This window comes from Numida meleagris, chromosome 1 (genome assembly GCF_002078875.1).
Source record: "Numida meleagris isolate 19003 breed g44 Domestic line chromosome 1, NumMel1.0, whole genome shotgun sequence".
Classification (NCBI taxonomy): domain Eukaryota; kingdom Metazoa; phylum Chordata; class Aves; order Galliformes; family Numididae; genus Numida; species Numida meleagris.
In genome coordinates, this window is record NC_034409.1 from 49655145 (window position 1) to 49679131 (window position 23987).

General features: G+C 40.8%; 1 protein-coding gene across 1 annotated transcript in view; it reads right to left on the reverse strand.

Annotated features, from left to right (window-relative positions):
* GUCY2C (guanylate cyclase 2C) overlaps positions 1–23650 on the reverse strand; it is a 44499-nt gene extending 20849 nt beyond the window's left edge. The window contains exons 1-15 of the mRNA XM_021384434.1: positions 23374–23650; positions 22426–22538; positions 21174–21241; positions 18495–18710; positions 15945–16066; positions 15044–15140; positions 12815–12926; positions 11501–11636; positions 8405–8490; positions 7851–7968; positions 5769–5850; positions 3041–3146; positions 2455–2517; positions 1828–1899; positions 865–969 (exon numbers count right to left, since the gene is read on the reverse strand). Of these exons, the coding sequence (XP_021240109.1) occupies positions 865–969; positions 1828–1899; positions 2455–2517; positions 3041–3146; positions 5769–5850; positions 7851–7968; positions 8405–8490; positions 11501–11636; positions 12815–12926; positions 15044–15140; positions 15945–16066; positions 18495–18710; positions 21174–21241; positions 22426–22538; positions 23374–23590 (1713 nt within the window). The 5' untranslated portion in view covers positions 23591–23650. The remainder of the gene's footprint in view (positions 1–864; positions 970–1827; positions 1900–2454; positions 2518–3040; positions 3147–5768; positions 5851–7850; positions 7969–8404; positions 8491–11500; positions 11637–12814; positions 12927–15043; positions 15141–15944; positions 16067–18494; positions 18711–21173; positions 21242–22425; positions 22539–23373) is intronic.

The following is a 23987-nucleotide window of genomic DNA, read 5'->3' on the forward strand; positions in this document are numbered from 1 at the left end:
GAAAGGACAATCTGTGTTTTGTGCTCAATCCAGTTTCTTCCAACTAATTCATGGCCTTATAAACTCAAAGTAGAGTCATCTTTTAACATAAGAGGACAGTGGTTTACAGTTCCAACCACAATGATTTCCATTGCTAAAAGTAAGACTCCATGAGTTTACAAGAAATTAACTGGAGATAGATCTGTTATTTTGCTGCCTTGCTGTGAGTTTGTTCCAGAGCCCACTGCTACTGATGAGAGTCTTTGTATGGTCTAAGAAGCAAAGACACTGGTGTCTGCAGAAAATCTGACACCGCCATGATTAGCTCTGAAATAATATCGGTAGTAATAATCTAAAAATAATAAAATCTTTCCATACTCTTGCCACGTAACAATTTACTGTTTCCTTTTATAAACAAGAACGAAGGGCTTACAGCACGGGACTATATTCCAGTCTTAAACTGTTTGCCCCTAATTAATATTATATTATTTTCTCTGTGTTTTCAAACTCTGGGGCCACAGCAGGAGCTGCAAGAGCATCAGAAGAGACAACAGCTACGTCTTAGAAAATAAAGTAAACATTATATACTATCTGCTCCCAGTAGGGAAAATAATAGATACTGGCTGCTGCTGTTGTCTGGGCAGAGCTCTTGCCTATATTCCCTTGCTCACACCTCACTGCATCCTCTGGCTACTGAGAACCACCAGTCTGATGGCAGCCACAGGCAGGAAGTTTGGGGAGAGGTGAGCAAGGGGGAAGGAATTCAACATTAGAAACTTGCTACCACTTGCCTGGTGCAGTGCTGCAGCACGAGGGCCACATAGAGCAGGAGATTTGTTTTCTTACTATGATAATTTGGGGAAGGGAAACTGCAAAATTCTTTACCCGCAGGGATCCTCTTTCACAGTACTCAATCACTGCAAAGATCATGGTGTCCATTTTCACTGTGCCATAGAACTTGGTCAGGTTGTAATAATCAATCTGCAGGAGCTAGAACAGCAATATTATATCTGTTTTCAAAAGCAGTTGTTGTTAGTACAGAAACACTGGTCAATGATGCTTGTGTGGCTTTTTATCTTAGGCTCTGAAAAGATGTATGAGTTCCCTTTGAACCAGTGTGGATTAAGGCACAGAGCGAAGTACTTGAAGGCATTTGTCATTCCGGAACCTTCAGGATTAGAGTTAAAACTAGATGCTGCTGGATACTGCAAGATCATTCCAGAGACGACTATAATCTCTATTATTGCTTCTCTAGTCAAACCTCACAGCTAATCAAAATAGCCATTATGAGAGACAGAATGTTGTTAATCAATCAAACGAGCAGGTAATAAAAACGTAATGATGCTGCATGATATTATGGACTTTGGCCATATATATGTGAACAACTGTAGTTTACTTCAAAATATTTTTAGAGATTAGTGAATTCACAGTATAGCTGTGTTATGTAAAAATGAAAACTCATCATTCAAAATAATGCATCATGAAGGAGCTGCATTTGGCACTCAGTAATGAGATTTAACTACAATATTCCACTACAGATGGATTAGCACAATATGAGCAGAGTGCATAGTCTTTTAGCACTGGCTATAAAAATGTATTTAGCAGGGCCTTATGACAATGAGTGAATTACTTCATTCACCTCAGTTTCACTGGCTTCAGCTGATGATGTGATTACACATGCAAAGACAGAGGTCATCAAGCAAGATGCTTTGATGAACACATTACCTGTCCACCTCACAAACATGCATAAGTGATATACGGTTGATGGAGTTGGCAGTGGAGGGCAATGACTTCACTCACTGGCTTCATCCCACCCTGCTGAGTCCAATTGCTGCATACAATAATTACCTTGTTCAGTTCTATTTTTTGCTTCTCCGTGAAATTACCATCGTTGTTTTTGAGATCCTTCAGGATCACCACCTGAAGAAAAAATAACAGTGGAAAGAAATTGTAGTGATTAATCCTTCTCTTCCAAGAAATGCTAGATAAATACCTCAGAAACACCTGCCTATTGCTTTGCTGTCTCAGTCAACTAAGTAAGCAGTGGAGTTACATTTCCCTCAAAAGATTTACCACATAGACAGGAACTATTTAGAACTGTTAATGATGCAGATTTTACCTCAACATGAATATACCTCATAGTGAGCTCAGCTGAGTATACAAGAAATGCATGGAAATGGCCTGTTCTCCATTGATACCTTAATCTTTGTGGTATCAAACTGTATATATTTGACTTCTGTGCTTTCTGTTTCCATTTCTGTGCTTTTGGACTAGGCCAGGGTTCATGGTGTCTAATGTTTTGCCTCCTGGCAGTAAGCAAAGTGCAAAGCACCCGATATGGCACATTCCTTGCATGAACCCAGGCTATTTTGCAAGGTCACAGGGAGGTGGAGCTGCTTCCTGAACTCCAGGGAGGAGGAAGATCTCCCGCTGAGCTCTCCTGAGCAGAGGAAGGAGCGTGGACTCACAGTTTACCTTCTTGTCATATTTGCCCTGGCGCAGTCGCTGGGTGGTGTCACGTCTCTTATCTTCATCAATCTGAGAACAAAGAAGGATCATTAACTTGCAATTATCACCTACTCCCCACTCAGGCTCAGAGAGGGATATGTTGCTAGTGTGTGCCACAGAGAAGTAAAGGCCTCTCTCCAGGGAGTGCCACCACATGCCACGAGACTTGTGGGGCAGCCAGGCAACTCCCACAGCTGCCATGGCATCCACTTGCTGCTCCCATGCTCTTGGGAGTTAGAGGTGTGGAACAAAGCACAGAGAAACCATCTGTGGTGTGGAAGAGACTGGAAATCAGCCCTCAGCCTCTTTCCCCTTCAAAAACAAGCATACCTGTTGGGCAACTGATTCTATTAGGGAGTGGTAGAAGGGGAATAATCTCTTAATTCTTCAATATAGCAAGAGAATTAAAAAATAAACCACAATAATGTTAACAGATCCCATTCCTACCACAGCCATAGCCTGTGTCTTAGTCAGAGAAAGCCAGTGTCCCAGCATTGATGGTCCTCAGGAGACAAAATCCAAGATCCATCTTTGGGTATCATGCTTCTCTTACCTTCAGGCTGACGTGGTTTGTCTCACTGGTCTCCAGAGGCAAGATTTTCTCAGGCGATATATGGGACCATTTCTTCCACCGACGCTCATTATCTCTCCTGTACTTCCTGCAAAACAGGCAAACTTCAGGATATCCTCCCAGATAACTGAAACTCATGACAGAAGATTAGGACAGGGAAGCTTTGGGATGATGCAAGGATGGAGTGTCATGTTGACAAGGCTTGAGCACAAGCCCTATGTCTCTCATAGTCTTCCAGTTTGAGGCTCCTCTTATTCCCATAACTTTGGGAAAGACTAAATGCTGTCTCAGTTCCATAGATGCAGTAGAAGAATAGAAAAGATTTAGGAGAACAGCTGCTGGGCCATTGCCAGAGACTCAAGAGAGGTCAGAACAATTTAAAGTACAAAGCACTTTCTTTATTTTATATGGTTTTCTCCTCTATGTTATTGAATGTACTCTAAAGGGAGGTGCTTCAAATAACTACTAGCCCAACGAAGTCCTGGCATCAACACTGGGTGGTGAGAACAGATGTGAGTACAGTGCCAAGAGAGGAGGCAACAATAGTGTTGGGATAAGATCCCTTTTTGTGGCTATCTCTTGTATTCTGTGTATTTTGGAAGAGCCCTTGGAACTGGAAAAAGGAAACTGCTGTCTCTCTTGCAGAACTTCAGAACAAACACTATCTTCTCTTATAGAAAAGCTGCAATTAGACCTGTACTCATCAAATTATCTGTTTACTCATGCAAGTACTTCCTCTATTAAAAAAAAAAAAAAAAAAGAAAACACAAGATTTAAGAATATCTGGAGAGGCAGCATGTTGGGAATCTCAACACATGGTGACTGCTGGCAAGTGCAGCAATGGGAGAAATGATTGTACTGACTAATAACAAAATATTCCCTTTTCCGACTTATTTTAACTTATACATGTATAAGAAAGGGGGTACTGATAATTGCTGTAAGAACGGTGTTTCTTAGTTCAATGTTGGAAACTGTTGTCAATATCTGACCAGAATGTGCTGCAATTCCAACTGTTACCAGTTGGTGATTAAGGACACATCAAATTGAACTAAAATCTACTGAGTCTAATATTTAGTAATGTGTTTTTTAGGGCTTTGCTATTTTCCACATCACTCAGAACTAAAAGGGAGGTGTGTAGTTCTGACTATGAAGCATCCTAGGAACGTGGGAGATAAACAGGAACTAATGAGGCATTTTCTTCATTTTCATAATTGAATCTCTCTTATTACCTTGTTAGGGGACAATCTGCTGTAGTACTTCTAGTTGTGATGGTTGCTATTATTCCTATACTAAAAAGGTAAGTTCTCTAGAAGAAAACATGAAGAAATTACTCTAAAATATCCTCAGAAACTTCTATATTTGATGGTTGGGGATATTACAATGATATGTATACAGTAAGAATCTAAAAATATGAACAGAATGTTTAGATTTTATACATCTGCAAATATGGAAGAGTACAGAACCTTTATAACATGCTCAAACTGTCTCCAGACAAACTTTTGCCAATTTTCATGACCGTATACAAACAACTTTACTAATCTGTTTGTATGTTAGTGCTTATGTGGGAATACTCAGCTTTTTCATTTCTTGAGCACAACTGCCTATGTGAGATTTGAATACCTTCATCTTTGAGTTTTCTTCATGAAAAGCTTTAGTCCACAAGGCAGACTGGTTCACTTGAAGGAGGGAAGATTTAGGTTGGATATCAGGGGGAAGTTCTTTACTATGAGAGTGGCAAGGTGCTGGAACAGGCTGCCCAGAGAGGTTATGGATGCCCCATCCCTGGAGGTGTTCAAGGCCAGGTTGGATGGGGCCCTGGGCAGCCTGGTCTAGTATTAGATATGGAAGTTGGCGGCCCTGCCTGTGGCAGGGGGTTTAGAGCTTGATGACCCTTGAGGTCCCTTCCAACCCAAGCCATTCTATGATTCTAAGATTCTTTGACTTAAAATAAGAGAACCTGAGAAGTACCTGTTTCTAATCATTTTTCTTAAGACCTGATTTTCTCACTTTGTTTGAAGTTCTCTGCTATGTAGCTAAGAGGGGTTCTGAGATACGAAAAACAGATGCAAAATTAAGACAATTTCTTTAAACATGAAAGAAAACTATATTATTTGGAAATCTAGTGAAATTTATTCCAGCAAAAGGAGATTCCATTGGTTTCTATATCTGCATTTTCCATCACAATTAAGATAAACTATGTTGTATTTGAGAAATTACATCTCTTAGAAAAGTCTGTATATGAGGAGTTGGACTGAGTCAGAGGATCTGAGAGACAGAATGGATGCATGAAATGAAAACATTAGAACCTCATGGTGTTTTGATTCCCACAAGACAGAAAACTCCTTTTGAATTGAACATTTATATCACCAACAGGTCAAAGAAAGATGAAAGAACCACAAGTGGGCTAATGGTTGACAGTAAGTGGAAAAAGTCTGAAGAGTGGTCTGAGACATGAGATTCTGTGCTGAGTAAGAATCAGAGCTTTTGCAGATGCAGAAAATTTGAGCCTTCTTGTATCTTCTCCCTTGATGATTAACCTGACATAACAATGCTACATACGCAGACCTGGCATATGCTAAACAGTTCACACAAGGGCAACTACCCAGGTATGTAGGGAAAGGTCACCAGTAGCTCTTCCATGAGACATCAAAGGCACTGCCCTAGGAGGAAAATTCTTCTAGGATAAGCAGAGGGACAAAGGGAGTGGTACCTTAGGACAAGCAAAGAGATGATCAGAACCAAAATCACAATTCCCGCAAGTGTGAAGACAGCAATAGTCAGTATGTGTGGGCCTGCAGAAAGGAAAAAATAGAAAGTAAGCAACTTGATGAAAGACACTGAAAACAATATTCTATTTAAGAAACTACCTTCACCCACATATGCAAGTCACAGTAGCCAAGCAGGGATATTCTTTGATCACATTCCAATTGAGAGGCTTTGCTAAAGCTCAGCACTCCCCAGAAATGACAGGTGCCTGCTCCCTTTCAGAATAGGATGAAGCATGGCCCTGAGCAGTGCTCTTATGTCCCCACCTGAGGCATGGGCACTCTGTAGGCACAGCCAGGTGGGAGGTGAATTCAATAGCACTAACTCTCACATCAGCTCAGGGCTTCCAAATGTTTTTCTTCTTCTTGAAAAAGAAACTAAGTCTTGGAATAAAAATAACTGTTTTCTGGTAACCACATTCTAAAAAATGAAACAGACAAATAAGTTCATGAGAATAGAGGATGGCAGCAAACCCTGGATACGACTGTCTAAGGGGTGGGGATATACACGCAGTAAGTGGTTAGCCGCATAGGAAAACTTTGAAGAGTAAAATAAGAATAACAAAAACAATCAAAATTAATAAAAATAACAACACAAAGTAAAAGACACACATTAGCTGTTTCTAAAACGAGGCAGTAACTAAGCAGGGATTTTGAGCATGCTACTGTAAGTATTTGCATCCAACATGGAACTCTGTTTAGGAATTCCTTTGCATTTTGGACCCAGCTTTCTAGCTTTGATTTTGTTGTTTTGTGTATCACATCTCCCTGCCTTCCATGTTTTCATGCCAGCATCTGTCTTAGGGTGTCCAAGTAACTAAATATTAGTCTCTTGCTCTCCATTGAAAACTAACCATACTACCATTTCCCTTCACCATGGAAGGATATTGTCACCTCCATATAATGACATATACACAAGATTTTGCAAAGCAATTTCCCAAGAATTCTCTAAAACCTCAGCTTTGTAAGTAGTGGTTTATAGCTCCAAAATCATCAGGTTGAAGTTTCCCGTGGAAGCCCGGTGGAATTGCATTTTCCTGTTCCTGAGACTCTGCTTCCACCTCCTGGCTGCTAGTGTTACAACTACCTAGTGATGCAGAAGCACCCCGCATTCAGAATCACACTGGAGAAACGTTTACTTTTACAAATGGGAAAACAAAATAATCAAGAGCCTGTGAGAGGCAGTTTTACTTTGTTTTTGCATAGCTTGGCCATGAAGTCCAGCCTTCACTATGTACTCAATATTAAGATACCACTTCACAGACAAAACGTTTCTGCAATTCCCAAACATTTTTCTTTTGCCCTTGTGCAGCCACTTCAAACAAGGACATCCTCAAGGGAATGTATTGAAGATAACGAGATCCTCTGATAACATAGCACATGTGGGGCATGAGGGGTGGATGAGAATGGGACTGGGGCAGCACTGTGAAGGCTGGGGCCGGACAGCACAGCATGGGGAGCTGTGTGCAGGGTTGACACACAGCCAGTTTTACTTCACTGAAGAATAAAAGTGTCCACCTTACTGTGAATGACTTTTAGTTTACAGATGGTGCTTGTTCCTCCAGCTATCAGTTTGCATTATAACATTCCCTAATGGAGGTCAAAAGCACAGCAAACTAATGGAAACTTAGGTTATAACTGTGGCACCTTTGGACACTCAGTCAACAGTGGGAATGACTCAGGTGAACACCAGCCAACCCACGGTGTACTAACCCTTGCAACCACTGCCACAGCAGGAATTTTTGTCTTGCATATCATACCCTGAAAAATATGCCTTCCCATTGCCAATTGCCATGTAGCGAATGTCAAAACAACACTCACTGGCTCTGACTAGCAGGGCTGTACTCTGCCATGCTGAATAACACAGAGGGTTAACCATTTTATCCAGGAGTCACCAAAAACTCAAAGGCAGGTGGTGGTTTCTGGGATGTCAGGTTCAATGTTTGGGCAGAGATAGAGCTGTATATTAGGTATGAGGGCTGTGTGAACTCCCTTGGAAGAAGAGGTATGTTTAATGGATATCTCACCAGTGCTTGGAATATCACTAGGCAGCCTGTGGCTCTTCCAGATGAAATCCGGACTGGAAGATTCCACATATGTCTCGTTCTCCTGAGTGTTGAAATACATAAGAACTCTGTACTGCGGCTGTAGGAGTAAAGAAATGTAGTCAGCAGCGATTCTTTCTCTTTTTTTTTTTTCTTGTCCCTTGCTTCTAACTGCACTTAAAAATGTGCAGCTTAAACTTCAGCAGAGTAATTCTTGCTCTTCCTGCTACACTCGTGTGTTCTCTTCAGCTTAGCCATATGTTTGGCTGCCATATTCTTCTTTACTTCTCCCCTCTCCCTAAAAATAAATGTATCAGAGACACTAGCTGTACTTCACTTACTGAATCACTGGATGACATCAATCCTCCCCATTTCCAGGACACCTCTTATGACCCCCTCCCAGCATGCCCCCAGTATGCCTTGACATGCCACCACTTCTGTTGTGCTAATTTACACTGTTCTTATGTGATAGTACAGAGCATTTTGTTTCTCCTTTTGTATACAAGGCCAAGCAGTTGCTTCCTGGACATACGTACATCACTTGCAGACTGTGTCGTGTACAGTAGGGTCAAATTGTTATCAATATCTCCAAATTCATCTAGAGTCACAGGACCCTGTGCACCTGTGGACACAGAATTAGGCAGAGGGTTTGTATTTTCCAATAAAGAAATATGTGGCAGGAAGAATGGGATAAATAAAAGGATTTCTGATGCTCTGGATCTTTTTCTTCTTCATCTACGTGCTAGAGCACGTATCAGTTTAGTGTGGCACTGCTTCTCCCTTCATAGTGCGCCACATTTTCTCCACAAAACCCAGTAAAAGGTGTTGAACTAACTGCACAGAAAAGGAAAGTCTCCCTCTAGCCATAGGAAAGATATATATGTCAGGTTTCTTCAGCATACCAAGAATGGCAGAGTAAACTCCCCTGAAGGGATCATTTCAGAGGTGACAAGGGAAATTGCCCATTTCCCTCTGCAGTTTGAGTCTATCAGCAAGAAAGGAAATGTAGAGGTACTTTCATTCCTCTAACTCTTTTGATAGCTACATGCTTGGCTCTAACAACATTATTTTAACCAAGTTCTTTTTCCCTTTAACCTCTTGCCTCCTAATGTCAGCAGATGTGAGAAATTGCCTATGGAGCACATTCCAAGGATTTTAGGGTGGAACCTTCTACATCCCTCAGCACTGGCTTGACTTTGTTCTCATGAGGCCAGGCACTTCAACAAGAGCACAAGTGTTGCCAGTATCCACCACTCTTGAAAATCTCACCATCATTTTTTCCTTTCTTTTTGTTAAGGAGAGTCTCTTTGACCAGTTTCAGGTTGCTTTTCTGCTGTGGTTGCTAATGACTTCTTTTATTTTTCCTAAAGTTCAGCATCATTATTTTTGTTTGGGAATAACCATTTTCCTTTTCACCTTAAAGACTGGTGTTAATTTTTTCACAATTCACCTTGTACATATCAAAATAATTATTGTGTGAACTCTCTACTCAGCCAGTACTCACACAAGGAAGAATGAAGGTGATTCAACACCTTTCATTTTTAGGATTTTTTAAAAACACAAAACCTATAACTAATATGCAAGATAAATTTGAGATAAGAGAAAAAAAAAAAAAGTCTGTGTAACTTATCTTTCAAACCAAATGAAACCAAAGAGATGACTTCAGCAATATTAAAAAAGGATGCAGACTCCAGGAGGAATTCATAGAATCATAGACTCACAGAATGGCTTAGGTTGGAGGGGACCTTAAAGATCATCTAGTTCCACGCCCCTGCTGTGGGCAGGGCTGCCACCCACCAGCTCAGGCTGCTCAGGGACCCATCCAAACTGGCCTTGAATGCTTCCAGGGATGGGGCACCCACAGCCTCTCTAGGCAGCCTGTGCCAGTGCCTCACCACTCTCTGAGCACAGAATTTCTTCCTAACATCTAATCTAAATTTCCCCTCTTTCAGCTTAAACCAATTCCCCCTTGTCCTATCACTATCAGACCATATAAAAATAGGTCCCCTTCCAGTTTATAAGCTCCCTGCAAGTACTGGAAGGCCACAGTGAGGTCTCCCTGGAGCCTTCTCCAAGCTAACCAAGCCCAGCTCCCTCAGTCTTTCTTCATAGGAGAGCTGCTCCAGCCCTTTGATCAACTTTGTGGCCTCCTCTGGACACATTCCATCAGCTCCATATCCCTCCTGTACTGGGAGCCCTAGGTTTGGACACAGTACTCCAGATGGGGCCTCACAAGGGCAGAGTAGAGGGAGACAATGCTCTCCCTTGCCTTACTGGGCACCCCTCTTTGATGCAGCCCAGGAATTACCATAAGCAAATTTTTTTTTTGCTGGAATGCTATGGTTAAAAGAAAGATAAGCACAACGTCTGTTGGGCCATATTAGGAAAATCTGGGAAACTTCTAGACGTGTTTTCTGAGAGTAGGTGAAACAATAAATACAGAGCTTTGAGTAATAACTTTGGTACAGATCTCTGATGTAAAGTGACAGATGGGACTGAGATACTGTTGTGATTTTGTTGCATATATACTGTCTCTGTCTTTTCCTTATATTCAATTTCTGTGATTTTTAAGTATAAAAGTCCACTGGTACTAGACAACCTCTAAGAGGAACAAGAACACTGACTCTGAAGAGCCAAAGCGTTGCCAGTTGGCTTATGCTCTCAGCAAGGCACTCAGGCCTACAATGTCTTTGTAAACTAAAAACAGTTTGAAACAAACTGATTAAAGCTTTGCTAAGTGGACTTCAGAGATGTTTTGAACATTAACCATATTTCATACGCACTCCTCTCAAGCCAAGACTAGATCACTGGTACAAAGCTTAGAAAAGACATTGCTACGATTTAACAACCCATGGAGAACCGAAAATGAAACCTGAATGCCAGGTTGTCTCTAGAGGAAGCATAGACTCTAAAACCCTTCTCTCTTCCAGCTCCTTTTTCATTCTCCAAAAAGTCTCCTTACAGAGAGTTTAGCTCTTTTTCAAAGGAATGGCACCAGCTTCAGGGCCTCATCCCTGTCCTCCAACTCTACTGCTCAGGAAGCTCTGTCTCTCCTCCTCCCAACCCCTCCTTTGACAGCAGTATTCTTTAAATACAATTCTGATCTTCTCTAGCTATTACAAAAATGTTTATTAGGCTGGGCTGCTACTATTTCTGAATTTTGAACTTGAACACAAGTTCATCTCACCCAGAATTTTGTTGCAAACAAAGGATAACCAAAGATGCTTACGTAGCACTGAAGAACATGGTTAGTGAGCATGGTGAGGATGGGCTGATTGTTGGACTACATGACCTCAGAGGCCTTCTCCAACCTTAATGGTTCTATAATTCTGTGATTCTATGAAAAGGCCACGACCCAGGAAGGAATCTGCTCCTCAAACAGGCTGTTGCTAATTGCAGTGGCACTGAGGTGGTTCTGCACATGACTGCTGTGTATTGCTTTTGTTAAAACTGAAGATAACGTATGTGATAAAAATGATAAAAGAGTAAAAGAAAAAATATAGTGGGAATAAAACTCACTGAAATGCTTGGACTTTTTTAGTGTAGAAGAGACTGATCCTAAGAGTATTTAAAAACAAACCTCTTTCCTCTCTTCAATTCAGTGAACCCTGCTCAGGATCATACATTTTTACCTTCAAAAGTGGTATTTCGGAATTCATTGATGAAACTGAGAGGTAACACTGGGCTTTGGGAGAAGATAAATTTCTTCAGAATATGTCCAAACAGCAAGACTGCATTATAATAGCCAATAACAAAGTCATCTTCCACCTAGAAGTGGAGAAAAAGAAAAGGCAATTTGAGAGTTTGTATATCTGCTTTAAAGCTACAGTAATTTTGGTAATCTGTACTGGCAAAATTTCCAGCATGGAAGACCAGAATCTGAATGCTGAGTGAGTACAAGGGCAATGCTACATAGATGTTCTCTCTTGGAAGTATAAAGCTGTAAACAATATGTTTTTGGTGTATTAAGACAAGGAGGCCAATGTAAAGCATTGGCATGCTGATTCTGGAGCAAACGATTCAAGAAATCCTACATTGTGGGTTCTAAGCAGGTGTGCTCAGTGGGACGCTAAGCTCTTGGCTTTGGATTAGATTCTCAGTGCAGATCATCTGGTGTGATGCCAGCAAGTCTGGCCTTCCAGATGGCCACAGCTCAGGGGCAAGAAGCTGTGCCAAAATTCCCAGCTGCCTGCCACAGAGCTGGCACCCAAAAAAAGTTGAACCCAGGCTGAGGGATCTGGAAACTCAGTAAAGACAGCCAAAAGCTGGAGAGCTGGAGCTCAAAGCCAAAAGTCTTGGGAGGAACTCTCTTGTAGAGTCTGGTTCCTGGGTGGACTGCAGGAATATCAGTATCAGTGAGCAGATACAGGGTTTGCATAGTTTCGGCTTTCCAGGAAATTTAAGAAGACATATATGCATTTCTTACAGAAAAAAAAGATGTCCTGTTTTTTGAAAATTTGAGAAACTGGAACATCTCTGGTCAGAAGCAGCAATGGTGGTGATTGCCACCACTTAACACATATCTGCCCACAGAAGTCTTGTCTTTCCATTGTCTTTCCATCTCTGTTACACTTATAGATCTTCCTTCATTGATGTTTTCCCGCTACACTGAAAATGTAAGATTGTCAGTCAACCAGAAGTGGTGTCAAAAAGCCTTGATCTACAAATCTCCCCTCCAGTCCCACGGACATGACACTTGCAGAACAAAAGAAAAGGTTGAGTTGAATTTCACAAAGCAGGAATATGAGATGGTGGATGTTTCCCTTAGGACACTGCATTTTTACATCATTACAGCAGAATGAAATGTCATCCTGCGTTAATGTAAGAAAATATTGACATGAAAGCATGATGGGGGATGAGTACCACTCTGTTTTTAGTTTTCATTTCCTAGTGCAGGAACATGTATGAGCTGAATGCAATGATCAGGTATAAAACAGCATGGTTACCAGGCTGGTATCGGCAGTCCTTGTGCTGAAGTTGTTATTAGCTGGTGGTAGAGTCAGGACAAGCACATTCTGCATATAACGGGCTGAGGTGGTATTCCTGAAGTAAGTGTTCCTGCAAAGCAAAGTGAAAAGCCTCATGAAGAGTCAGCAACAGGGGCAGCAGTAACCATCACAGAGCATTCTCCTCTCCCCAGTGGAACTGTTATTTAACAGGTTAAAACAGTAGCTATATAAATAAAATTTCATCATAGACAAAACCTTTTACGCTGTTCATTCCCTCATGCCAGCTTTTGTGCTTAACTATATTAAAAGGTAATATCAAGGAGATCTGGCAATCTGAAACTTATTATTAAAGTAACTGGTGTCCATCCTGTTTTCTTCAAAGCAGGAATTTATATTTATTAAAACTAAGTCTCTCCCTGGAATACACAGTACTGGAATATGTTGTTTTTTCATGTTGTGCATGTTTCTGACCTCTTCAGCATTCTTTTACATGTTCCTCTAATTCCGATATTTCCTGCTAGAATTGATAACAGCAGGAGTTGCCCTAAAAACACTTAATAGGAGGGCATAAACAATCAGAGAGGTCAGAGAGCATCCTACTGATTTATTTTTTTTAATTCGGTGATCTGGGAAAATCAAAGGAAACTGCGTGAACTTGAAAAGCATGCTAAAACAAGCAGGAACATTTGTAGCTTTCAGGTGTCTTTGGTTTCATCATCCTGACAGGCCATCTGGAAGAGCTTCCCAGACTGGCAAACACATATTGGTTCATGTACTACAGAGGAATTTAGCAATTGCTATAGCAAGACTGATTAAAAATTCATTTTGTATGAACATTCTCTTATTATACATTTTTGACCATCCTTTTATAGGTTTTTTTGTTTGTTTTTTTTCAGTAAGTACAGTATCAAGAGCTTTTGGAGACCACAAGCTCCACTCCTCAGACATCAGATGAGATCCCAACTCCACAGCCCTGTTCCTGCCTTTCTCTGAATCTTACGACTTTAACATCACACTTTTCACCCCAGATAATTTCAAAGCGCTTTTCATTCGGACTTGAACTGAACTAACCAGAAGGAAAGGAAACTTCATTAGACTCCACCAGACTGGATAATTCTACAGCATCCCCCTTCCCTTGAGGGAGGCTTAAACACTATGTGCATCCTGGATGCAACAGGACTCAGAGCTGAAGAAAATTTAAACCTATCACTTTGTCCGAGGGCCATGGCACTTGTAGAAGCATAGGACCTTGCCTTCTCCTACAGCTTGAGTTTAGATCTAACATAGTATCTGTATTTTGCTTCTGTTTTAAGATCAAAATGGTTTGAGATCAGAGGGGCATGTAGCAGATTTAAGGAGGGCAGCATATAAGATGGTCTGAGGAAGCTGAGTACCAGGACAAATACTGCAGCAGAGAGGTCCTGGGCATGGTTTTGGTCTAGATCAGCTCGCTTTCTCCCAGACTATAACTTACCAGGACAACAGGAGCCAATCTCAAGAGGCATTTTGGGCATGGAGGTTTAGCCATATGAATGTAGGCTGTGGTTTGTCACTTAAACTTAGGGCCAGAGATCAGCTCTTGGTGCACTTATTTACTAATTCAAAGCTCGTGAGGCTATGACTGATAAGGCTAGTCAATCTCTGTCCTCAACTACAAAGATTTTGTAACTAGTAATAGGAAGATGAAATTGAACAACAGAATACTAAGGAACATCTCTGAAAAGTTAGATCTGTGTAGTTATAAAGGTGTTGCTCATTGGAAGAAAAAACTGTACCTCCCTTTTAAGTCATTTAATAAGGAGTATTAAAAATCCTAGAAAAACATACTGTTAGCCATATTTATACAGCTGCCTCAGTTGGATAGAGCGTATGAAACGTTTACAATCTTCATGTGAACAGCTCATGACCAGTCCAACTTTGTACTCTGTGATTCTCTCACAGCTCCCTGCCCTGAGGATTCCACAGGATGAAGTTAACCATCTCTGCTCTGGTCACTGCCTTAGAAAAATTTTTCATGGACTAAATGGGATGTTGTAGAAGATGTGCCATGATTCACACACAAAATAGGTTATATAAATAAAGGGCAAGAAAAGGGGAAAGAAACAATGGAAAACATTTCTTGATAAAGCATTTCTTCAACAAAACAGTTCCACACTGACTATCTCCAGTATCTCTGTCTTTCAGCAAAGTGCAGAGAAAAGAGGAAAAGCAAAGGTGATACTTTACTTGAAGAGATCTATCAGGATGATAACAATGTCCTTATCCACTGTCACCGTCCCTAGGTCTTGGCTGATGTCAGCTGGAGTGCCACACATGATGATCACTACAGATTGGACAGAAACAGGGGTAGACTGGTGAGAAACACAGATAAGAAAAGGACATTTGCTTGCTCCCTGGTGCCTGAGTGGCAGACAGTGTAGCAATGCTGAGCTAAGGCACATTACCTGCATTATGCTGGGACTGTCTGCACAGAAACCCGAGGGATGGGGATATCTGTGGGAAAGTTAGCTGGTAGAAAGTGTTTCAATGCCTGTTCTATTTTATGTTTGATTGCACCAGAGCACCATCATTATCTCACTCAAGTAAGCAGCAGCAGTTCTGATGCAGTCCAGGCTACTGTATATGAAAGTTCATAAGTCATATGGTGTTCAGGTAATAGTTTATGAGGTATTGCTCATCAATTTTTCAAGTTTAGATGGATCACTTCCAGAAGAAGTGCCCCTTGATGGCACAAGTGAGGCCCTTTTATATATCAGAGCTGCAAACACAGGAATGATAGAGAAATAAGCATTCTTGTAATGTCTAGGGCCTTGATTAGGAGGAGTTGTGATTCCTGGATTTCTGAATCTTTCACAAAACAGAGTATGTAGGGGGATAACATTATATCTAGATGGGAGAATTCATCCCAGAAGTCCTCTGGAAGCAGGATATTCCTCCATATTTTATGGGGATAGAGAGAGGAATCTGAGAGGTTTGTGCCACCTTATATTTGCATCCATGTGAAATGATATGTGTGTGCTTCACTGTGGAAAGGCCACTCCTAAAATGTAACTAAGAGGATAGTCGGATTTCCAGGAAAAAGTAACTTACCTGCAGGGAAGAGTGCACCCTCAGTCACCCCCCTTACCATTGCTTTTCCGTTTGGGATTTTTCACAAGTTTTCTAAACTGATCTTGTGTCCTCACAGTGTCCTTGAACTTCAGTTTTTCAGAGAATTGTGTGACTCCAGCATCTAGTGCGTTCATGTACCTGGCAGGAGGGAGGGAGCACAGACATTGGCAAAAATGTCTAACTCCTCATAGGTGCATTGTGCCATTTCTCTTAAATAAATCAAAATGCTAGACAGACTGTCTACAACACATGAGTGTTTGAAAGGTAGAACAGAGCATTTTTTTCTGTACCAGAAACAGAAAAAATCAACACAGAGCATGAAGGAATTAAAACTGCTGAAAAGTCATCCAAGGGTATTTGAGCTTGGCCATAGAAAGGATGGGTTTAGAGAATATAATAGTGTAATAAGACATTAGCAATTAAGAAAAAAATCAGGATTGTGGGGAAATTAGAGTAAGTGAGACTAATGGGAAACAGTGCCAGGAAGCTCTGCTGTAGAAGGCCCCTCTTGCAACCTTAGAAGGTGTATCTGAAGATTCAAAAGAGTAAATGAGAGCTGTAGAAAGATCTCAGATAAAAAATACACGTACCCTGAGAGGAAAAGGAAGGGAAGGAAGGAGCAAAAAGAGTTTTACTGAGTCAGTTAAAACTTGAAGGGAAAAAATGAGAATGGCAAGAAACAACCAAGTGAGTAAAAGCAAACTAAAGAATTAAACAAAAACAGCCAACTCCTAAATCTTCTTCTTGCCTCAACCTATTGAGGAGAGACATTCTGTTTGAAGTAAAGATAATGCAGAGGGAAAAGGAGAAGGATTTTCTTTGCTTTCAAACTTTTGACTTAGCAACACTGAGATTCCTGTCCTATAAGCTATGAAACATCTTCCACTCCCCACTGTTTTCAGGAATTGTTTTGTTAATCATTAACTTACAGGACCATATGCATAGTTGGAGACATAGCTTGCTCTTGCTGCCACTGTGGGTATTCATGTGCTTTTATACATACATGGGGAAAACAATTGTCCCATGTAGTATAATTTATGCTTTAGCAAAAACAGATTTTTAAAATTAGGCAATTAAAAAAGTTCAAGATGACAGTTTCCATTTAAGCAGAATGAGGTGCGTTTTACAGCTATATTAGGATGAATAATGACAATCAAATGGGAAGAAACAGAAAATTAATTTTAATTCTTTTGTTAATTTACAACATTAAAGAAAAGGAGCTTTAACATTTCAGAAGTTATAAAGAAGGTCCGAAGCCAATAGATTTATAAATTCTTTAACTTCCTCAGGATATGAATTGGAAATATAAATAATAGCTATTTTCTATGAATTCTTGTCTGAATTTGAGCTATCCAAGGGATGGAACACCTCCCTACAAGGGCAGGCTGAGAGAGCTGGGGCTGTTCAGCTCGGAGAAGAGAAGGCTCTGAGGAGACCTGAGAGTGGCCTTTCAGTATCTAAAGGGAGCTGAAAGAAAGAAGAGGACAGACTCTTTAGCAGGATCTGTTGTGATGGGATAAGGGGAAATGGTTTCAAGGTAAAAGAGAGGAGATTCAGATTGGATATAAGAAAAAAGGGTTTTATGATAACAGTAGTGAGGCACTGGCAGAGGTTGCCTAGAGAGGTGGTGGATGCCTCGTCCTTGGAGACCTCCAAGGTCAGGCTGGAGGGGCTCTGAGCATCCTGATCAGCTTCAGGTGTCCCTGTTTGTTGCAGGGGAGTTGGACTGGATGGCCTTTGAAGGTCCTTTACAACTCAAACGATTCTATGATTCTATGATTCCACATCTATGTAACATTGGTAGGAGAAGCCAAAAAGCTAAGTATAGCATAGCTGATTTTTTTTTTAATTAACCAGTACTTTGGAAAAAATAATAATTCAAAAGAGCATATAGACATTCACATGTACTGAAAATCAAATAAGAGTCAAAAAAAGAAAGAGTAAGTGTCAGTATATGAAAGCATCTACTTGACTAAAACAATATTTGATATCTAGAGAGGAGAAAATCCAGCATTTTCAAGAAAAATCATGGGCTGATGCTTCAGGTCACAACGTAAATACTGTCTTCTTTTCTTCAAAACTGATGAGACCATAGCTTCAACTCTGCAAACACTGGGGGTCATGCTGAACAAAGAAAGATCCAGTTTGAACTTTGAAATGTTTTGGAGTAATAATTGTGCCCTCAGATTGAATCAGTTAATGTGTAGAGCTTGTAAGACCCCTGACCTAAAAAGGCATATATGGAGACTATGATGGAGGACACTCTTGTGTCACAGTATTTACATCAAGAACGGAGTAAACAAGTATTTGCAGCAGGAACAACTTTTGTGCTATGCTGTCCATAGGAAGAGATAAGGTTTGAAAATACTTAAATGTAGAGTGCAATATTCAGATATACAGTACAGCTGAGGGGTATAATTCTTCTTTTCCTTCTCTCACTCCTTAATAGCAGTAAGGCATCTCCCAACATGCAGGGCATGTAGGACAGCCTATAGGAGCAATGCCTGAGGATGGAGATGGAGCTTATTAGGTCAACAGCTGGGACAGAAGTGGATCTGGATCTTACCAAAGGCATTGCTCTGAGTTGTCATTCTTCTTGTAAATGTAGACAGATTCCCACGTGCTAGTTTTGAATGGCTGCTGGATTTCATTCCAGAAATAATAGAAGAAGTCATTCACTTTCCTGGCTGGGGTCAGAAGACGGGTTAGGTTTTCTTTGTAGTCACAGGATAGCCCAAAACTCCCTACAGAGATCAGAGGCAGGCTCAGTATCGTTTCAACTCTGAGGGGAGAGACAAGAGGACAAGTCTGAATGGATTGCTGTAGCACCAAGGCTGCTGCCACATGATTTCTATCCCCAGCTCCCTCTCCTTTCATCCTGCATTAGTTTAACCTGAAACAGAAGGCTCTTAAAAAACACAAGCAAATTTCAAGGTATTGGCACTGCAGGGCCAGTTTTGAATGGATCTGGGCATCTTCTCCCACTGGCTCCAATTCCTTGTGCAGCACAGACATTCCTCATCCAGTCTCTTTGGGTACCAGGCACCATTTCTGCCCAAGGGCTATGGTGAAAATCCAAGGGCTCTCGTACCCATCCAGTTCTGCTGTTGGGCTATCATCAAGGACAAGATGCTGTTGTCTGTCTCAGGAGCTGGTTTGTAAGGAGTGTTTATTTTTCAACAATCTACTCAACAGCTAGGAAATGATGGCATCCATATGGCATATTCTAGGGGGCCAGGCTAGAAAAACAAGTTGCAAAAAGGGGGCATAGGAGTTACTTCAAGGAAAAATTCCCACTTACTGTGTCATCCTACTGACACAATAAACGACACCCTTTTAATAGTTTTTCAACTTTTTTTTGCCAACCTACATGCGGCAAGCAAACCCTTGGTGCCTGCAGTCACACCTGTTGACTGGTCACAAAATGTATTTACAAATTGAGCTGCATGCTCAGGACATTTAAAGAAGCCTAATAGTCTTGGCAATGTTGTGATGTCAGTTTTGGATGAACAAGGGGATTTGGTTTCTGATTTGCAATGAGTACTGGATGTTTTTCTGCCCACCAGTATAATTTTTAATGTGGTATACATTTTATCTCTTTATTGCAATCATGCTGGAGGGTGAGGTTCTTGTTGCCATCAAAACCATTTAGTCCTACAAGTCAAAAATAAGAGTCTTTTTGAGCTGAGCAACATCATCAGTCAGAGGGACCAAATAAAGATATCCTCTGCTAGCAGCAAATTTGTAAAGTAATCGTATTTTTTGTCCAGAGACTAAAATTCGGATAAAAGTATTTCCCTAGTTGCTGCAGATTATCAGACTAGACTAAAAGTATTTTCATTCCCTTATTGTGAAGTATTTTTTGTTTGTGTGTCTGTTTTTTTTATGACAGGGAATTATGCCTGCAAAAGAACATGCCCATCAGCATTGTTAGCATTATTATGACAAAATGTTATTTTCCAGGTAGGTGCCACTTCACAAACTACAGGTTTTAAAGCTGTCACAACAGAAACAGACATAGATGACATAATGTCATCACTAATAATGTTTCACTAATGAAATGGACCTTTTTCTCTCTGACTCGATGTGTTGTAAAGTAAATCACTTGTTCTGATTTGTAAATTTGTAAATGTGTTGCACCGTAGGCAAATACAGCTGCCTGATAGTGTTCTTTGCATAAACTTCCACTGGTCATACTTTTTAATGTATACTGTTGTAACTGTACTAGAGTCTGAGAAAAAAGACTTTGGCATCATTCTGGGCAGCTCTAAATCCAGCAAATAGAAAAACAAAGAAAGTTAGGAGTCACAATGAATAAAATGAGGCACATTGCATAATATTTTATCGTGGCCTTGTACATGAGAATTTATTATTTTTATTCTTCTATAAATCTATAAATCAATTAATTCTTTCTCTGGAAACATTGGACTAACTTCTGGTCACCCCATCCAAAGAAAAGTATAGAGCTGATAAAGCCTGAAGTAAAAGTACCCCAATCTTATCTGTATATCTTAGTGAAACCACAAGGCTACGAAAGTTTAAAGCAGGGAGAATGACTCACTGGGTAACGGTATTGATTTGTACTCATGACTGATGCGGGTTTTTTTAAAATGAGTTATACTAAGGCTACACAGATTTAGCTCATGTTTTCCTAGTATCTGAGAATGAACATATTAATGTATAATGCAATACAGAACTACACTGATTTATGTCTAATACTCTAGTAGGGAGACTGATTCTTCAGAAATGCTTTCACAGGGAGAAGAGTTAGGATAAAATTGGCTGTTCTCTATCTAAACACTTCTTACTGAAGATTATTTGAGTTTTTTATCTTCTCTTGCCGCATGGAACACAGGCTCCTCTCAGTAACTGAAAGCCCACTCAGAAAGACCTCCGTTTCTGCAGTTCTGCAATGTCTAGTGCCTCAAACTATCATCTCCCTTTCATTCTGTGGTTGTTGATAAGTCATGTCTTCTGAGCCCAATATCAATTGATCATCAGCAATTAGAAACACTTAGCTGATAGTAATGAGACTGCATCAGTGAGCTCTCAGAGGGGATTTTCTTTTCCCTTCCAAACTTAAGTGGCTATGCACAACAGCCTTACAGACTTGACTGTTGACATCAAAGTGTCTGATGTACCCCAAACTCCAATGTCTCCACTGATTTGCTGCACTCAAAACAACTTTGTTCAAACACTTGACATCTTTAACAACACAATATTGCATGGAGAGGGTGGTACTTACGAGACCATTTGGTAGGTAGCATAAGTGCAAGCAGGCCCTATGACAGCACAGCCAAGAGTGCCATTCTCCTGCAAGAGATCAGAGAGGGTCTGTAGTAGGGACAGTGCGGTGGCACAGTGAGAAGGATGGGAGATTAAAGAGAGTTTTAAGATTTGAAAAGGAGCCCCAGAATTTACTCAGCAAAAGCAAGGAAAGAATGCAAAAGGAGATATGGAAAGGTTAAAAGAACAAACCTAGAGTGAAGGAGGGAGGAGTCACAGAGAGCTATGAAAAGGCTGAGTGGAGAATAGTACCTGTGAGAGTATGACCTTAATGGAGAGAGAGAGGGAGACAGCAGGTTAGGATTAAAATGTTGCAACTGTGTACATGAAAGTACATATCAAAGCAATTTTGTGTGCCATGAGGGACTTCTTAACAAAGACTACAGCATGCAACCATACATTGTTAGATGTGAGAATTCACAGTTGATTGACAAAGCCTCACTGTGAGGTGACAGCAAGTAGACATGAGTGTCCACTGAAACTCAGCTTCTTGAATATCTTGCAACATTTTTCCAGCATTCGGAGACTCACACATTTTCTCCCACACAACATATCCAATTTCCAGTGAGAAGCAAGCACGCAGTTCATCTTTGCCCTCTGGGCACAGTCATACGTTGTGCTTTGTTATCAGTGCCAGGCCCTCTGCCTGTACATTCCCAGCTTGCACTGCTCTCTCCTTTGTGCTGGCACATGTATTTCTGTAAGCTAATGGAGAATGGATTGGGGAACTGAACCAGCTGGAAATGGACATTCTTCATTCCACTGGGGCTGTTGGAGTGTTTGGGTAGTTTGTTGTTGTAGTTTGTTGGGTTTTGTTGTTGTTGTTTGTTTGTTTTTATTATTATTTGATTACTTTGGTTATGTGGCCCCACAAAGAGCTATGCAGGCATGACAGAGGAGATAACCTGAAGATGGGAAAAGCAGCTTGAAGTAGGTGGCTGCTTCAGCTGGCACTGCTACCAAATGACTGCCTTCAGGAAGCATTAATAAGGTCTCTATGCTTGACTGCTTGTCTTCACAAAACCTATGGGAATGTCTTTGACAACTTCACCTACCTCTCAAGTTAGTTTGAACAACAGGTTCAAAAGTTAATATACTAAGACAGACACACAACCACAGATGCATGCATACTTACATGCACGTATACAAACATATACAAAAGAAAGTATTTTTTTTCTTAGAATATTAACCTAGAGAAGCCAGGTACTCACAAAAATTTGCTTGATGAGCTCTACACCTTCACAGGTGCTAGTGCGACAGCCTTGTGAGACATATAGTGATGATCTGAAGTGGTGGAAGGTGGCATTGACAGTAACATTTACTCCTGCAATGCAATGTAAAAGTGAACAGCCTGAAGAGCTGGAGATAACCACTAATACACCATATCCCTCTTCTTCCAGCACACAGGAGTAGACTCGTGAAGATGTCTGCTATCCCCTAAAGCTACCAGGAATCCCAGCTACCTGGCTCCCACTATCTAGGATGAGATGAAGAATTTGCTCTAGTGTTGATTGTTGGGTGTGAGTAATTTCAGTACAAAGTATTTTTAGTGTTGGTCTTTATTAGAGACACCATTTTCCAACAAAACTGGACCAAAACTCTTCAGCTAGAGGGCAGACTATGAATTTCTTTGGAACGTTTGTCCCAAGATACTCTACACAGTGACAGTGAGGGTGGCAGACTTTTCACATTTTTAGACATAATGTGATCAACAGATGGAGTCAAGGGGAAAATTATTCTCAGAGAGTAGAAGCTAATCTGGCCAGGAGAGGAAAAGGTCTCACTTTTCCTATTATAATCAATTCTGAAATAGGATGAATAAGTTTTAAGGTTTCAAGCAAGGGCATCTCGGTTTCTGCACTGGATGGATCACTGGTCTGAACTTATCCAATTTCGCAATTCCCATGTTCCCAATCCCAACTAAAAAGCAAGACTCTGCCCAGTTACTATGAAAGCAAATCTAGCTCTTCCTATCTGTAGAGTGCTTCTTTTTTTCATAGAGAGAGACCATTATTTCTGTAAGATCTATATAACGTGAACAGAGAACCAAAGAGCCTGTCTGAGAAGCAGTTTGCTGAAGGTCACATGAATAGAAAGCTATGGCAAAAAGTGAGAAGAAACCACAGTGGGAGAGGGATCACCAACACCCATTGCCTTACCTTCTGTCTCTAATTCATTTTGCACTGCTGTCAAGGCTTCCTTCACAGCGGCTGTCAAATTTTCAGAAGTTGATGGGAAGTCCGAGTCAGGCATGAGCATCACATTGATCACGTAATTGTTGTTGCTACACCTACTTGAACCAACTTGCTGCAACAGCTGCAGTGAGAGGAATAAAAGCCAAAGGGCCAGACCCAACATCCGTTGCTTCATTATCATTCAGTTTACATCCATTGTGTGTGTTCTCTCTTTTCTTTTCCTCTTCAGGTCCTCCTTCTTCTTCCAGATACCCTACACAGATTTTATTTCTGGCAAGAGCAAAAAAAGGTTTCCGCACTGTAGATTCAAGGACAGGCTGTACAATCCTTCTCGGGCACTTCCCTGTCCCCTTTCCCTCCTTCACTTCTGCCCATCCCTCTGGTGTCCAAGGTGGCACTTTGGTTTGTGAAATACTAACAACAGCAAAACTCAGGAAAGGAGAGAGGCTAAAGGTTGATGTGAATGTTTGCTCATGGAAAGGCTGAAGCTGTAAAACTGAAGCATTACCTGAAACCTTGCCTGATAAGGGCAGTAACATTTCATCACGGTAATGAGCTGAGAGAACTAAGGGGAGGTA